The sequence below is a fragment of the Drosophila ananassae genome, chromosome XL (assembly GCF_017639315.1).
Source record: "Drosophila ananassae strain 14024-0371.13 chromosome XL, ASM1763931v2, whole genome shotgun sequence".
NCBI lineage: Eukaryota > Metazoa > Arthropoda > Insecta > Diptera > Drosophilidae > Drosophila > Drosophila ananassae.
The window spans coordinates 2,610,504-2,627,918 of NC_057931.1; the positions used below are offsets into that span (position 1 = coordinate 2,610,504).

Sequence of the window (17,415 nt, forward strand, 5' to 3'; positions counted from 1 at the left end):
AGCATATAGGCAATAGAAGTCCTGGACAGCCAATCAAAGCGGGCTGGGAACTCAATTTCAATTGAAATTAAAAGGACATTAGGCGGGAGACAATCCGCGAGCAAGTGGATTTGATTTAAGGCCAGAATTTAAAGCTCATTATTTCATTTTTCTTGACAATTAAAATGAATACTTTATACATTTTATTTCCTGCTGGCTCCCGGCCTCTTTCATTTGTTTTCATTTCTATTTTATTTTTATTCTCTGTTGTGCTCTCGGCCTTTTTATTCCTGCCAGGAAATGGCCATGAAAAATGTATAAAGTTTCTGCTTTTTGCCTTCTGCTCTCTGTATTTTATATTCTTGAGGCCTAAGGACAAACACACGAGCGAACGGGGGCGTGGCAGATCGGTAGGGCGGTGGAGGCGGCTCAGCCTTAAATGGGGGCGTGGTGTGCCAGAGGTTGTCTGGATTTGGCGGTCGCTGTTGAAAAACTGTTTAAAATACTTTCTGAGCTGTTTTGCATTTTTGGCTTGTGGGCTTAGCAGAAGAAGCACATGTGTCAGCCTCCCCCTCCCTCCCGCCCCCTTTTTTGGGGTTGTGGCAAGGCGTGGCACTAATGCCACACACATGAGTTTTGTCATTCAATTTTGACACGCGTTGCGTGGCCCTCGGGCGCCATCGTCGTCGAAGCTGCCTCCAACATCCCCCCCCCAGAGTAGCCCCCGCTTTTCCAACTTAGATTTTAGATTTCAGATTTCAGATTTTTCCAGATTTTCCATTTTCCCCGAGCAGATCCAACAGATTTCTGCTTCGAACAACAACTCATCAATATGCAAAAAGGCAACAGCCGAGAGCGAGGCTTTCTTTTCGGCGAGTGTTGGTGTGACAGAGTGTGCCTCTGTGTGTGTGTCAGTGTGTGTGTGAGTGAAAGGGGTCAGTGGGGTTCAGGCAACCCCTTTCACCAGGCACTTCCACTTCCACTTCCACCCCCACTTCCGTTCGCTCAGTCGTGCGTCAAAAGCAATGCAAACTTTCTGCGGCCAACAGACCCAAAAAAAAGTTGCAAAAAAATCCTTAAAAAATAGAAAATAAAAAATAAAGAAACGCCAAATAAAATCACAGAAAGTGGCAGGAGAAAAAAACTGCCGGCGAATGAAAAGAAAATTATTATGGAAATGTCAACGTGAAAGTTTTCCGCAAATGCAGAGCTTCCGCTCTTAACCCTCGACTGGCTCTTTTTTCACTCTTTCCCTGGAAAACACAATTGAATTTCATGTTTGACATGACTAGCCCACACCTGACCCCGCCCCGGCCCAGCCTCTAGGCTTTAAAAGTTTTCTTTTGTTTTCCCGAAAGCCCCCGCCTCCGCCCCCTTCTGTTTTTTTTGGCAGCGGAAAATTTTAATGCGATTTCCATTGGCTTCGCTGGGGAATTCGGGGACACGCATCTGATTTTGATTCGGATTCAAATCTGAATCGGTTTTTGCGTTTTCTGGCCAGACTAAAGAGAGGTCCTAGAAGGAGAGGTCCTGCCAGCCAGACGCCATTTGCATAGGAATTAATAGAGACTCTTTTTTGGGAACTAGAGACTTGAAAGTATCATAATACTCGACTCTCCCCCAGCAGTCCCCTTCGAGGAAAGTGCTTTCAAGTGAAAGAAATCCCAAAAAAAAAGTGAGAAAAGGAGCTGGGATCCTGGCGACACCTTTTCTTTTGTGAATAATTCAATTTGCGGCACTTGACAGCTTCAAAAGGTTGACATAATTCATTTTTTTGTACAACTCAGCCGCCCACCCCTTTCGGGGCGCGACTTTAAATGCTCGAGTGGGTTTTTCGCAGCTCACTTTCAATTTCTGAGCTGGCGACACCTTAATGGGCCACCGAGCAGGGCCGACGTGCCAGGACCAAGGCCGCAGGACTCCCTGAATCGGTTTCTTAATTACAGACCCGGCCTGGCCTCTCCGGAGTTAATGCCTTCCCAGCCTTCCCAGCCTTCCCAGCCCTCCCAGCCATCCCAGCCCTTTTTTTTTAATTCAACGATGGGAAAACTGAAAATTGCTCTCAATTAACTTGTTAGTGGCTTGTTTTTTTCACCGTCCCAGAGCCCTCGCCCTCCAGCCTCCCTTAAAAAAAGGGTTAACGCCATTACAGGAACGCCTCATCGAACTTTATGCTTCCCTCCATTTGGTAGTAGAAACTTTTAATTTTAATTTAACAAAAAAAGCGGATAGGGCCGGAAGTGACCACAAAGTACGGGCCCAAGGGGTGGAGGAGAGGCAGAAACCGAAATAAATAATTAAGATAAACAAAGAGAGAAAGAAATGCGAAAAAATATATATTATTCCTGTCATTAGAAACATTTGAACCCTTCACGGGCCCGCCAGGAATTAATTAAATAAATTAGAATGTGTCCGAAAGTGGAATCGAAATGGAGGACTCTCGGCTGGAATAATTAATAAAGGAGGAGCGGAGGTCGGAGGTCAGGAAGCGGCCTTTGTAACTTGGCATTTGGAGTTCAGATGCATCGGAGCAGAGCTAAGGAGCATATCCTTATGCCTGTCACATCCAGGGAGCAGCCAGCCAACCCGACAAAAGCTGTCACAGGTCCTTTAATAATTCATGCGCCTGCCAGTATCCTGATTTCAGACTCGTTCGTCCGCTCACTCCTAGTTTGTAAATGCAAATTTATATTGTTGTTTATTTGTTTGTTTGTCAATTTCAATTTATGAATATTTAATAAACAAGTTACCGAGCCACTGACTCCTGTTCAGTCCTCTCTGGTTCTGTTCTGGGATGTCCTGCAAACTTTAATTAAAAAAATAATCACAATTATTCAGTTAGTTTTTGTGAGAATCAAGTTGGAAGTACCATACATATTAGGTACATAAGCTTGATTATTTTTCCACAATTTCTCCTTCGCTTTTTTCGATAGTCCTGGTCAAAGGACACGCTTCCTTCCTGATTGCACTTTGTGTCAATGTTATGCACATCAGAATCAGAATCAGTGGCACAAAGCAAAGGCAAAGGCAAAATGTCAATAGCAGGCCCCAGTGTCTTTGCCATCTCCGGCGACAGTCGGGCAGGACCTCCTTGGAGGTAGAATCGCAGGACCCCGAAGAGGGCCAGGCACACGCTACTTAGCCCGCAAAATTGCCGACTCCGGCATTTTCCATGTGCGTGGCATTACCCGTTTTTCCTATCTACTATCTACTCCTTCCTAGCCTCTAGCATCCCTCCATCGTCCTTCTGCCAGTTTTTCTTAGTCTGCCTTATTTTCCAGGCTCGCCCAAGTTGGTTGGCAAACTCCTTGCTCAGTTGTTTGCATTGCAGCGGCAGATGCTGTCAATAATAAATTTCCGCTAGAGCCGCAGCAGATTTGCAAAAGGGCGGAACGGGTTCACTCTTTAGATGGCGGCACGTACACGGCAAGAAAAAGGTGTTCAAAAGAATAATAAATGAGGGTGTCAGAAGGTTCTGTAGTTCAACAGTGCGTATGCTTAATATCACAGAAATATGTTACGTATACGCACTGTTCTCCCAAATATAAGGTATAATTTGAAAGGAAAACCTTCATAGATGGATTCTGAGTGTAGCCCCAGGGGGAGTGGCAGGAAGGAAGCACATAAGCGCATTGCCCAAGAAGACAAGAAGGAGATTGAGGAAAAGGAAGAAGATTGCAGCTCGGCACTAAAAAGATGACATAAAGATAGAGCCGGGCGGGTGTTGAAATTGAATAGGGGTAACGAAGCGTCAGTCTGACGGGGCAAAGGAGTCAACAGCGGCGACGACGACAGGGACGACGAGAGGACGAGGAGGACGAGGAGGACGAGAGGCAAAAAAGGACGAATCAGGCACTGCAGGCATGCAAACGATGCGCTGTCGCCTGATAAAGTATATGCGATATAACGTATACGACCGATTGGCCGTTTCTGCTCGACGGGGCCAAAAGGAAAAATCGCAGACGACTGGGATGCAAATGGCACAAAAAGGACCAAGAACGAGGAAGGAAATGCAAGGATGTGAAATGGCAATAGGGGAGTAGAGCGGTGGGGGGTTGGGAGGGTGGAAAAAGGACAGCTCAGCGGGCGACACGTTGATAAATTTATTGAAATTCTATTGAAACGAAACGATTTGACTGCAGCAAGGAGCAGGGACAGAGACAGCAGATGCCAGATGAAATGGCAACAGTAGCTGGGAGTGGGGAGGGGTGCAAGGACACAAATCGCTGATAAAGTGGAAAATGAGTGCAAAACAAAAAAAAAAAAGTGTCGTAAATTGCAAATAAATTGCAGCTTGCCTCTGAAGGATATCACATGCTAGCACACATACATACACTTGCCAGGAAGTCCTTACAGAGGGAGAAAAACTTTGCTCATCTTCAGTGCCCTGTTTTGGGCAATTAAACTTTCCCCATTGCATAAATTCAGATCTTCAGGCTCCAAATCCCGACCAACTTTGCACTTAATTTTTAATTTTCCCTCGTCCTCGCCCTCGCCCTCGTCCTCTGACCTCTGACCGCTCGCTGGACAGGCGATGCTCAATTAAACCTGGCCAGAAAGCAACAAGCCAAATGCTCCATTGCGCTTCGCAGTAAAAAAAGTACAACAACAAACAAAAAACTGGAGAAACAGGCAACAAAAAGTCGAAAAAGGAAATCTCGGCAAGTCGGCTCATTTCTGTAGCATACTTAGGAGGGCGGCGGAAGAAAGCGGCGAAGAAAGCGATAAAAAAAGCAGCTAAAAGATAACAGAGGGTGGCTAACAGCCAAGAGCTGGAGGGGGTGGAGGGGCTGGAGGGGAGGCGGCATAGAAAAGGCCAAATTTAATTTGTGCTCAGTGGCTGTGGCAACTTTGGGCCTGTTGTTGCCGCCGCCGCCGCCGCCGCCATGAAGAAATTGCTACCCAATTACGTAATAAAATCTGACTGAAGTTTCTACTCTTATTATTTAATTTTTTCTTTGTCTTCGTCCTGTCGTCGTCCTGCTCCTCCTCTGTGAAGAACAAATTGTTTGAGGGGATTTGTTGCCGTGCATAAAAAACAGAACAGACCAGAAGACCAGAAAAAAATAAGAAAAGAAAAGCATCCGAAGCTGGAAAATCCCCGCTCGGCGCTTATTAAGAAATAATGCTGGAAAAACAAAACCCACTGGCGTCAAATCAACGCTTGTTGTTCCTTTCTTGTAATATTTGTGCCAGCAGGCATATTAAATGGCCTAAAAAACAAAGAAACCAAAGACCTGGAGACTTAAATTGTGAAATTTGAAATAAATCTTAAATCGGGTTGGTGGACAAATTTTTATTGCGCCGGGAAACTGCAGAAGTTCGATTGCTAAACAAACAGCAATAAAAAGCTGCTTAAATGAGTTTTGGCCAGGAACCAGTCGTTTTGGCCAGAAGTTCTGGCAAAAAGCCAAAGCAATAAGCCAGCAGGTGATGACTCTTGGGGCGATGATGCCTTTTCTTTTCCTGTTTTTTTGTAATTTCTAAATCGAAATATTAAATTATGCGTGCAGTACATTAGAAGAGAGCAAAAAACAAATACAAGAATGTATAAAAAATATATAAAATAGGAGCAGTCTGCGGGAGAAAACGAAATAAAAGTAACGACCATAAAAGAAACCAAGGAAATGAAGCGTTAAACGAGCCTGGCAGCTGATAAAAAATGCATAGAAAAAAAAAGTTACCTAAACTTGCACTTTTTTGAGCCATAATTGATTCCAAGCTTAAATATTTAAAATATTTAAAATATTTAATCCATTTAAAGGAACGGCCTCCATCCTATGGCTGCGACTTTCTCATTATCGAAATATATTTTCTCTGCAATGGCCAATCAATGTGCAATCTTCTCAGTGCCATTAAGTGTATCTGTATCCTGCGAAAGTAGCTATATCCTTGGCTGTCTGTGTGTGTGTGTATGTGTGTGTGTGTGTGCCAAAAGCAATAATCATAAAGAACCGTCAAACGCTTTGTTTTTGTTCCTCCTACAGAATTGAGGCAATAATGCCGAATGAAAAAAAAAGCAAAAGAACAGAAAGGAAATACAAGAGATGCGAAGGAAAAGTCTGAGTTGGCTTGCGATTATTTTGCCATTACTTTCCATTATTTTACTTTATTTCAATGACTGTTTACATTAGGCACTCGCACACACACTCGAGAGAGAAAGCAAAGAGAAAGCAGCAGATAAGTGCCATACATTTCTTTTTTTTGTTTGCCAACTTCGTGTGTCGTGTGTGTGTGAGAAGAGGTCCTTCAGACCCTTTCGAGGGGCTCTGCGAGCGAAGAATAACTCTAACGGCTTTGATTTCTCATTTCGCGTATATTGTCTTTAATAAATAATATTACTAAAAGTATATTGTACTTTCTCGTCCTTTGCAGGCGGAGATCTGGAGCGTGTTCATTGCCATCCTGCGCAAAAGCGTTCGCAACCTGCAGGCCTGCACCGACGTCGGCCTCATCGAGCATGTCCTCGTGCGCCTGCAGCGCTCGGAAACGGTTGTGGCAGGTGAGTTTTCATTTTTTCATTTTCATCTAGCTTATTAAAATATTAAATGAGGAAGGATTTAAGCCCAGGGTGTGATTATTACGAAGGCTAAGGTCTAGTTACTCTCTAGTGTCCTCTATCTCTTTTTAATCCCTCTTAATGCATAGTATCTGTATCTATCAAATATATATCCCACATCCTATATATACTTCTCCCAAAATCCCCCAACCTCCCAGAGACAATGGATCTCCCAAAAATTGCACTATTGTTTGGCTTTGGTTTCTGAACAGGATTCGGGGTTTGCTCTTCGGTTTACGTCTGGCTTGGTCCGTTGAATTGCCTTTCGATTAATTTCACGCTTGTCAGCAGCACTGACACGCCCAGTTGCGCCTCCCCAGCCCCAGCCCCAGTCCCCGACACCCTCCCCGCCAAAAAACATGGCCAAAAACCACCCAGAACCCTGGATGGCGGGTCGGGGCGGCGAGTAATTCCTGGAGCACGAAAAGGGGAAGGATATTACCACCCCCTGGGCCCAAAAAACAGCATGGCTGCAAATTTGCTCTTCATTAGCGACCCGCGCTGGTGCCACGCCTCCATTTTGGGAGCTCCTCCCACCGCCCACCGCCCACCGCCCCCCACACCCCACACCCCACATGCCACATGATGCCTTGAGGATGTGCGTGCCTTTGGCTTTGATTTTGATTTTATTAAGTCAATGACACATCTGCGGTCTCCACGAACTCCCCAACTGTGGCATCCCCTCTCCCTCCCTCACACACACACTCGTACATAAATCTTTTCGCACCACCCCCGCCCCCCGGCACACCACACCAGACCACACACACACACACACTCCGTCCCCCCGCAGTGCCATCTTCATTCCGCATTTAACGAACTGTAACGGCTGTCAATTTGCAGTCGCTGACTTTTGAGCTTCGTGTGTGGCTGTGGAGGAGGGGGGGTGGAGAGGGGGGTGGCTAAGAGGGGGGAGAAAGCTGGCAGAAGGGTGGCCACAAACAAAGACATAATTTCATACATCAACTGGAAGAAAAAGGATGAACTATATAGTTATTATTAATTATTTTTATGAAATATTAATTTTTAATTAAATTTATTTTAATTGAATTTTCCAACTTAAGTCCTTTAGAGAAAAGCACTTTTCAAGAACCAATCCGGCTCATTTGAAAACCGTTTTTCCAAGTGTACTTCTCCCTCATTTATGTGTGTATGTGTGTGTGCCTCACCCTCTCTCTCTGCCTATGTGTGTGTGTCACCTGACAAATGCCAAAACGTGACACTTGCCAAGAAATTAGATAAGTTAAAAGTTCGTTGTCTTGGCCAAAGTTTAGCTTAGAGTAGCAACTTCTTGGATTTTATCTCTGTCTGAGTGTCTGTATGAGTGTGCCTCTCTATGTGTCTGTGTGTGTGTGTGTGTTTGAGAGGAGAAGGAAGAAGAAAGAAGCAGAATCAGCAGATATATTGCCTACTTTTCTGGGCTAGAAACTTAAACTTTCAACGCAACAGACACTCTGTAATTTGATAAGAGAAATTGTTGCGCTAAACGCTCTCCCCACAGTTGACAATGTTCTCACTTATTATTTATTTTCCCCCGATCCCTGTCCTGGTCCTGGTCCTGGTCCCTGTCCCCCATCTCTTATCTCTTTCTATTACTACCCTCTGTCCTGCTCTTATCCCTGATTTTTCTCCCAATGCCGCTCCCAATGATGATGATGATGATGATGAGTTGGGGGCAGTAAAAACTTTGGCATGCCAGGGAAAATGTAATTAAATGCTGATGAAGCTGCGGCCAGGGGGTGGGGGGTGAGGGGCAATGGGAATTCCACACCAGAAAGGGGGCGTGGCCTAAGCAGTGGGCAGTGGCGAGGCAGGGAGCGGTCCAGGGAGCACCATCCAGGGAGCAACTGGGCGACATTGTCGTTTGGGGAATGCCGCAGGTCATGCTAAAAAGTGGGTGTGCCACATGAAAAAAAAGGATAAAATCATAAAAAATATTTAAAAAAAATGAAGAATTTAATGAATAAATATTTAAACAAGTTTTTTTTTAAAGAAATGCTTTCAAAAAGATTAGAGAACCAGAGTTTTAAGGGCAGTCTCTATCCAAATGAGTCTATATTGCAACTTTAAAGCCCTATCTTGGTAGATTTGATTAGAAGGACTCTTTGTATTTTAAATTCTCTACTAGCTGCCCCCTCTTTTTTTCAAGTGCATAAAAAACTTGGGTCAGAGCAAAGGTTGAAGCTGCCAGTTACTCAATTTCTTAATTCTCGCAACCCGAAACGTGTTGATGGTGTGTGTGTGGGTGGCCGAGTGGGTGTATTTGAAGAGGGGTTGGCAAATATAAGGGTTGCCAAGAGGGGGGAGGCAGGCGATAGGAGGCAGGATGCTGGAGGCAGGAGGCAGGAGGCAAGGGGGTTACTTGCCAAGAGGTGAGCCAACACAGTCCGAGCATTAAAACGGCCCGAGCGTCCCATTTCAATTAGTGTGCATTACAAATGAAGTTTGGGAATAGCGCAGCGAAAGCATCCGAAGACTTGGCTCTTTCTTCCCCCAGGGGCGTGGCAGTTAGGGCGGATGTGTGACAGAGACGGCAGCAGACCGTTAGAAAGAGAGGGAAGGGGAGAAGGCAATCAGTTTGAACTCCGGAATTAATAACTATTTGGCCAGGCTTTTGGCTAAAGTTGATTGAAAATATAGCGACCACGGAGTTGGAGTTGGAGAAAGCGAGAAGTCCTTACAGGGAGACAGGGAAGGAGAGAGAAGGCTAGAGAGTGGTAGAGCGAGATGGAGCTATTCGGTGGCCGAAAACTTTGCTGTCCCGAAGTCCTGCCATTAAAATTGCATAAATTATGTTGCTACTCAATGCAAAACTTGGAAACTTGTTTAAAGGAATCCTCGGCTAAACTTTCGATGAATATATATCTCCCCCACCCCCACCCCTGCTCGATGGCTTAATGAAGACAGGATAGTAAATATTTAAGCATTTTGTAAATTGTATTTAGTTTACTTACCGCTGCCCCTTAATTATTTTGCTGAAAATTGGAGCAGGCTCTCGGCCTGCCAAAGGCATCTTTGGCTGACCTTCCTCGAAATTGAAATTCCATTCCGCCAGATCAAATGCAATTTTAGCCACGAAGGCCGACGCCGCCCACTAGCCGTGTCCTTGCCGCTCGGCTGAGCGCGAGGACTCTGGCGTTTGCTGTGGCAGCTGCATTTCCATTTGCATCTTGCCACCTGGGCCTCTCTAGTTCTCCGGATTAATTGTATCTCTTCTCTTCTCTTCTCTTCTCATCTCATCTCTCCGCTTTCTGTTTCAGATCTCCTCATCGAAATGCTGGGTGTCCTGGCCAGCTACAGCATAACGGTAAAGGAGCTCAAGCTCCTCTTCGGCACCATGAAGGCCAGCAACGGCAAGTGGCCGCGTCACTCGGCCAAGCTCCTGAACGTCCTCCGGCAGATGCCGCACCGCAACGGCCCGGACGTATTCTTCAGCTTTCCAGGACGCAAAGGATCGGTAAGTGTCGGGGATACGAGGATTAATATTTAATTTAGATTATATATATGTGATTCCGGGGACTGTTATTTTATTGCCCCACACTTCGAAACGAATTCCCATCCAGGAAGCAAGCAGTGCTCCTATGTCCTGACTAAGTGGGTGAGTGTGTGTGGAGGTCCTTGGGGAGTCGGTCGAACCATCGAACACATAAAAAATGCCATAAAGCGAATTGGAAGTCAAACGCGAACATGGTCGGGCTGGGAGAATACTGGCAATTGTAGCGAAATGTCCAATAAACAGGCGCCACCCGGCTGGTACCCTGGGAAAGGAAAACCACCGAACCACCCACATCAAATGTCCTGCCTGTTCCTGTCACTTTTAGCCCGTAGGATGGAGGAGAGTACTTTTCACGCATTTGGCCTTTTTAATTTTCGTTTAGCCAGCTTTTAGGCAACACCACCCAGAAACCCAGACACCCAGAGACCCAAAGACCCAAAGACCCACAGACCGGCACCCACCACCACCACCACCACCCACTGAACCCACTTAACCGCCGATCAGCGATCCACTAGGATGCCTAATGCCATTGATGGTGCTGATGATTGCAATGGAATGCCAGGACGGCAGGATTCGATTCGAATAATGAGATTTTGGGGCTGAAGCCAAAACCCGAAATCATCAGGCCATCATTTCAGTCAGCCCCCCCCCTTCCCCGCCCCCCACTCCGGCCACCTCTGCCTGGCTCTTTCCTCGGGGGATGTGGGGGATGTCCTTTTCTGCTTCGCTTTGGGGGCAAAAGTTGGTGCAACCGCAGCAGAACTCTAACATGTCAGTCTTTGTCACGTCAATTTGGCCTTAACCCATTTAGTGGAGAAGCTAGAAGCCAGGCCACGCCCCCTTGGCTTGTACGCCCTCTTTTTCAGGCTCTCAAGTAAATGAAATTTGATATCCGACACACTACACCCAAAAAAGCGCGAAAAAAGTGCCTTAAATTTCATAAATTTTCAGAAACAGAAACTTTTAAAGCAAAAGTATGATGCACTTTATTTGCAATTTATTCCCCGGAGAGACACTTAATATTTGTTATCTTTATGGAAGGATAAATAACCTGATGGCAGCCTGAGGATAATGTCAAATGAATTTTCAACAGGATAATATTTTAAACAAACTCTCGCACTGTTTCTAAACAATTATTGTGCCGGGCAGGTGATGCGAATTAAATTTATGAAGTGAGACTGCACATTCCGAGCCGAGTCTATGAAGTCTTTGGTCCTGCAAAGGATATCCCAACTTGCCCCTCCCCCGCCGCTCCCTGCTGTCTGTGCAACTTTCATTTATCCACATCCTGTGAGGCAAACAGAGGCTGTCCTGTTCCTGTTCGGTCCAGCAAAGCCACAGAATTGATGATAAATCAAATGTGCTCATTTCCGTTTAATTCAAAGTTCATTTCTGTTGCGGCTTCTTCTCTCATGTGCTCTGCTTTGCTCTGCCCGGGCCTTTTGAATTCCTGGCATGTCTTTGAGGTCCTGCCACAGGATATACACCCGTGTAGTTTTCTGTGGACTCTGAACTGAAATGCCACAAGTTGGCTCAAACCCCAGTACCCCAGTCTCAGTCTCAGTCTCAGTCTCAGTCAGAGCTCATTGAAAAGTATTTCCTCTGTGATTTATACAGAGATTGCTGACCGTTTTGGGTCTGAGTCCTTGAAGGGGAAATGGAAATTGGAGTCCCTTTTCCCTTTCTGGTTGAGTTGTTGTTTTATTTAATGGAAACTGAATTAAGCGGCTTATTATGTTCTCGACCAGAAGTGCTCATAATTGATATTTAACAATGTTGCAGGCCATGGTCCTGCCTCCCCTGGCAAAGTGGCCTTACGAGAACGGATTCACCTTCACCACCTGGTTTCGGCTGGATCCCATCAACTCGGTTAACATTGAGCGGGAAAAGCCCTACCTATACTGGTCAGTATAGATTACATTTCCCATTTCCAATTTCCATCATAATTTAATAAAAAAATTTTGCAATTAACAGCTTCAAGACGTCGAAGGGCGTGGGCTATACTGCGCACTTTGTGGGCAACTGCCTCGTCCTCACCTCCATGAAGGTAAAGGGCAAGGGCTTTCAGCATTGTGTCAAATACGAATTCCAGCCACGAAAGGTGAGTGATCCTACGTCTTATCCCTTAATCCCCAATTAACCTTATCCCCTCTTGCAGTGGTACATGATTGCCATAGTGTACATATACAATCGTTGGACGAAAAGCGAAATCAAGTGCCTCGTTAATGGACAGCTGGCCTCTTCTACGGAGATGGCCTGGTTTGTCTCTACAAACGATGTGAGTATATACAGATATTATACACAAATGTACATAGATCCTTTCAAATATATATGAAGACAGTTTAATCCTAATTAATAACGCTTGAGACCTATAACTATGTATACATTTGAGTAGAGCTTCTCATTCCTTCTTTAGAGAATCGTCAATACACGCTATAATGAAATAGAGTTTCCTCGCGCACGCCTAGGCATGCAGGTCGTCACCTCGTGGACTTCCGTCCACAGTGATTTGAAGCCACTGAAACTCTGAACTAGGAATTCAATAGAAAAGTTATTGTTTAAAATTAACATGCAGAATATTGAATATGCGTTACAACCTTCAGATCATTAGTTTTAGCTCCTCAGTTCACTTTTAAATTTGAATTTCTCCTACCCGCCATCTAATGATCCGCAGTTTACAACACTGTGATATCCGATATCGATAAAATATAGAAATATCGATATGTACCTCGAACTATCTATAGCCGTACAGTCCATCACTATCCGCATATGTCATCCCAATTGAACTTCACTTTACAGCACTGCAACTATCGATAAAATATTCGGATATATACGGATCTAAAAATTGATCTAAAAATGTGTTCTCAGATTTTGATGCAGATTTGTGGGGAATCAATCCACGAATCGTTTAAGGTATTCCGCTTCAGAATCGGATAGATATTGGCCAAGATATGGCTATCGGACTGGGCCATAGTTGCGCTCCCCACGATCTTAACGCTTTTTTAAGGGGATGCCTCAGAAAAAATCGAAAAAAATGGATCCCGAAATTCGTTCTCAGATTTTGATGCAGATTTGTGGGGAATCGATCCACAAATCGTTTAAGGTATTCCGTTTACGAATCGGATGGATATTGGCCAAGATATGGATATCGGACTGGGCCGTAGTTGCGCTCCCCACGATCTTAACGCTTTTTGAAGGGGATGCCCCAGAAAAAATCGAAAAAAATGGATCTAAAAATTCGTTCTCAGATTTTGATGCAGATTTGTGGGGAATCGATCCACGAATCGTTTAAGGTATTCCGTTTACGAATCGGATGGATATTGGCCAAGATATGGCTATCGGACTGGGCCATAGATGCGCTCCCCACGATCTTAACGCTTTTTGAAGGGGATGCCCCAGAAAAAATCGAAAAAAATGGATCCAAAAATTCGTTCTCAGATTTTGATGCAGATTTGTGGGGAATCGATCCACGAATCGTTTAAGATATTCCGCTTCAGAATCAGATGGATATTGGCCAAGATATGGCTATCGCCATAGGCCATATTTGCGCTCCCCACGATTTTAACGCTTTTTGAAGGGGATACCCCATAAAAATTTCAAAAAAATTGAATCCCAAAATGGCTGGCTGGTCAGATGCCATCACTAACGGAATTTCTCCTCCCTATTGATCTCCAATTTACAACACTGTCATTGCGATATCGATCAGGTCGGACCGATAGTTGGGTGTTATATCGATAGCTGGTAGGGGGGTCATCACTAGGCGCGTCTTCCATCCCTAATTCGGGCCGGCCAACCGATCGAGCTTTGAAACCGTTGTAAAGCTAATTTGAATTTGAATTAATGGACAATTTAATACTGGATCAAAGAAATAGAACACGGTACTGTGAAAAACAAACTAAAATGTGTTGTTTGCATGTATTAATGTGCCACTGCCAGAAGATTTTCTAACGTCCTATGACCTATCTGTGCAAAGGACGCGCAACACAGCCATGTTTATCGCACTTTTCATTGTGTAAACGGTCTGAAGAGTATGTATTTCCATTAGAATCAGCTATTAGAGGGGCTAATCAATATTCTTTCTCTAGTTTATAATGAACCAGACATTTTTTTGCCGTCTAAATTGAATCCCTAGCTCTCTAGCTCAAAAAGTCCTCAGAGGAATACAGCCCCTTGAAACAAACTTAATAGATTGTAAATCAGTATATACATTAAGCTTATCCTTATCCCTGTTTGCAGCCCTTTGACAAGTGCTACATTGGGGCCACGCCGGAGCTGGACGAGGAGCGGGTCTTCTGCGGGCAAATGTCGGCCATCTACCTGTTCAGCGAGGCTCTCACCACGCAACAGATCTGCGCCATGCACCGCCTGGGGCCGGGCTACAAGGTGAGTAAAGGCGAAGGTTACTCCTCCCCAAACAGGTGAAAGTTGGGGGTTCGGGGCGTCAGGGTAGTGGGTCAAAGCACGCACTGAAAACGCACCGACTCTGCACCGCCGAACTTGCTTGCAGCTGCAGCAACAAAAAGTATACATATGTATATTCTAAAAATTGTCCTCGTCTGTAAAAAGATTACCTTGTGAATTGTTTTTTAAAAGTATATACATAAACATATATATATTTTTCTTTTTGCTCTTTTTTCTCCTTTTCTCTCTCCGTGTGTTCAAAAATAATAAAAAATACTACTACTTCCTGTCCTACGCTGCACCGCTAACAAAAAACCAAAATACGAATCAAAAATTGCACTACACTTTAAAAAAAAACACATCACTGAACCAAATGAAAATATGTTTAAACCAAATCAGTCGCAGTTCCGATTCGACAACGAGTGCTATTTGAACCTGCCGGACAACCACAAGCGGGTGAGTCACTTTCAACTCTTGGGCTCCGCGGCCCTGACCTCCGCGTCGGGCGGCGGTAGTGGCACGGGCGGCGGCACTGCGAGTGGCGAGGCTGCTGCAGCTGCTGCGGCAGCAGCTGGTCAGCAGCAGCAGCATCAGTTGCAGTTGCAGTTCCAGACGCTGGCCGCCGAGCAGGAGGCGCGCGCCATCGACTGGTCGGACGAGAAGCTGGACTTGAGTGCGGCGTTTGTGAAAATTCGAGCTGTGCTGACTGCCAGGAATGCGGTGACTCTAGCCACACTGCCGGGCATGAGTCAGGTGGCTAGTAGTACAGCCCCACCAGCGGCAGCAACGGCTGCAACATCTGCTGCCACTTCAGCGGGGGCGGCAGCAACATCTGCAACAGCAGCAGCAGCCACGGATCCGGGCGACTCTACGGCAGATGATCCTTTGGGCCATTTGCCAACTGGAAATGCTTCTTTTGGTATTTACACTTATTATTTGATATGTTTTTCGTTTCCTATTAATTTTGTACGCCTTATTTTTTATGTTTTTTGGCATTTAAACACTAAAAGACCAACTGCGTCGCCTGAGCAGCGCCAGCAACCTGAGTTCTCTGATTGCGAGCGATACTGAGGAAGTCAACCAGCTGAAAGCTGTAAGCGAACACAAACTTTATCTTAATTTTTAGCTTATACCTTTAGTTTTTATTTAGTTTATTGTTTTTCGGTTGGAAAGTTTCCGAAATCAGATCTGGCCAGAAATTAATTAAGAAGTTATAGCCAGCAATTGTATCGATTTGATGTGGTTTTCCCACCTCCCTGTTCCCTGCTAGCTTTTTCATTTTGTGTTAACGGCTTTTTAAAGTTGCCCCCAAGAAGAGGGTGGAGGGAGCTCCTGAGGGGGGTGTGTATAAAGTTTATGGCTTTATTGTTGTTGGCCGGGAGAAATGGGAAGTAAATGTAGCGTATACCTCCTATCGGGGCAGGTGTTTCAAATGCCACCCAGCCGCCCCATCTATAGACAAAAGCGAATGCAAAGCTTACCAGCGAAATAGGTGCAGTGAGAGAAAGTGGGGGCTAGTTCTGAGTTATTTTCAGCGGTAAAATCTAAGCCTAGAAGGAGAAAGCAAGAGAAGTACCATATATCTAGCTCCTAACCTGGAGAATCTATAAAAGTACTGGGTGCTATATAGCCTTGAATCCTTTTAATAAGAAATATCTAGAAATTTCTCTCTGTGCTCCGAAACGTTAGAGATTGCTGGGAAATCTTTTGGGCGCGCATGTTCCATATATTCCGCTAGAACATTTCTATGTCCGTGCTCCACATTTGGCGAAGACCCGAAACGGCTATTATGTAGAGAGGTTTCTCTGCCACTCCCACTCTGTGCTCAGCCACCCCCAGCCAAGTTTTCACTCCACCTGCTCCTGTCGGGTATGGCGGGTATTATGCCATTTGCTTTCTTTTTACAAGGACGAGGCGGTGGCAGGAGGCGAGGGGCAATGGAATGGGGAAATGGAATGGCAAAGCGAGTGCTTTAGTTATTTTGAATGTTGTTTTTATGCGCCAAATCGGGAGTTGAGTTAATGGGATGGGAAACATGGCCAAAACACACACATACACACACCCAGAGAGAGACACACACACATGTACAGGTTGCGCTTTTGAAGAAAAATCGGAGGGGAGGTGGAAGTCGGGGAGTTATGACCTCCTGGAACTCGGAAACTGTGCCAGAAAATAAATAATGGACATGGCCATTCAACTAGTCAGTCCATCCATCAGTCAACAGAATAGTCCTTTGTATTCAGATTCTATTTTTTCCATCCAAGATTATATCGTTTCTCCCGATTCCCGATTGCTTTGTTAATTTTCCAATTTTGTTTTCCCATTTCTGTATGGTTTTGTGTGGAAAATATCGCAAAGAAGTATTTTTAGCAGCAAATTATGCAGCCCGAAATAATTATAATAGAACCACCAATACACGGGCACTGGCTTACATGTATGGCACACACACACACACACACACACACCGGCATACACTATCATACACCCACCCATACAGACAAAACGCTAAAATGCACCGAAGGAGAAGAAAACTCGAAGCTCGAGGCTCAAAGGAGAATCTGTTCTGGAAACAAAAACCAAAAATGCAACGATGCGTGGCTTGTGTATATAAATTTTCATCTCACTTTATGTACTAAACACTCCATATATATGGTACTATATATGTGGATATATCCCGACATATGTGTGTGCTTTTGTGTGTGTATATTATTGTACTGTGCTTCAGTGGAGTTTATTATAAATTTTGCACAAAAGCCCGCCTGGGCTGGGCATTGCTTTTAAATCGAGTAGTTGACTGGGTTTTTCGCAAAAATAAATAGCTTGTTTGGATGAAAAGATTAGGCTTATGATTTCTAGTCTCACGCCTTTAAGTTCCCAGCTTAAAGCCAGAAGCAGCATTCCCCGAAAGCCAGCAGACATGCCAGACAGAATTGCAGTTTTGGATCCTTAGCGCCCGAACACTCGATAGCGCCGCTGCCACTCC

General features: G+C 44.9%; 1 protein-coding gene across 17 annotated transcripts in view; it reads left to right on the forward strand.

Annotated features, from left to right (window-relative positions):
• The window catches only part of LOC6504014 (neurobeachin), a 156,746-nt gene that overhangs the window by 116,464 nt on the left and 22,867 nt on the right, over positions 1-17,415 (forward strand). For 11 of the 17 annotated variants that reach the window (XM_032452557.2, XM_044717007.1, XM_044717006.1 and 8 more), the window contains exons 4-11: positions 6,355-6,481; positions 9,796-9,992; positions 11,814-11,935; positions 12,006-12,132; positions 12,190-12,309; positions 14,268-14,414; positions 14,832-15,351; positions 15,443-15,525. In XM_032452557.2, coding sequence (XP_032308448.1) covers positions 6,355-6,481; positions 9,796-9,992; positions 11,814-11,935; positions 12,006-12,132; positions 12,190-12,309; positions 14,268-14,414; positions 14,832-15,351; positions 15,443-15,525 — 1,443 coding nt within the window. The remainder of the gene's footprint in view (positions 1-6,354; positions 6,482-9,795; positions 9,993-11,813; positions 11,936-12,005; positions 12,133-12,189; positions 12,310-14,267; positions 14,415-14,831; positions 15,352-15,442; positions 15,526-17,415) is intronic. The other 6 variants (XM_044717008.1, XM_032452563.2, XM_044717009.1 and 3 more) reach the window with 1 other exon arrangement.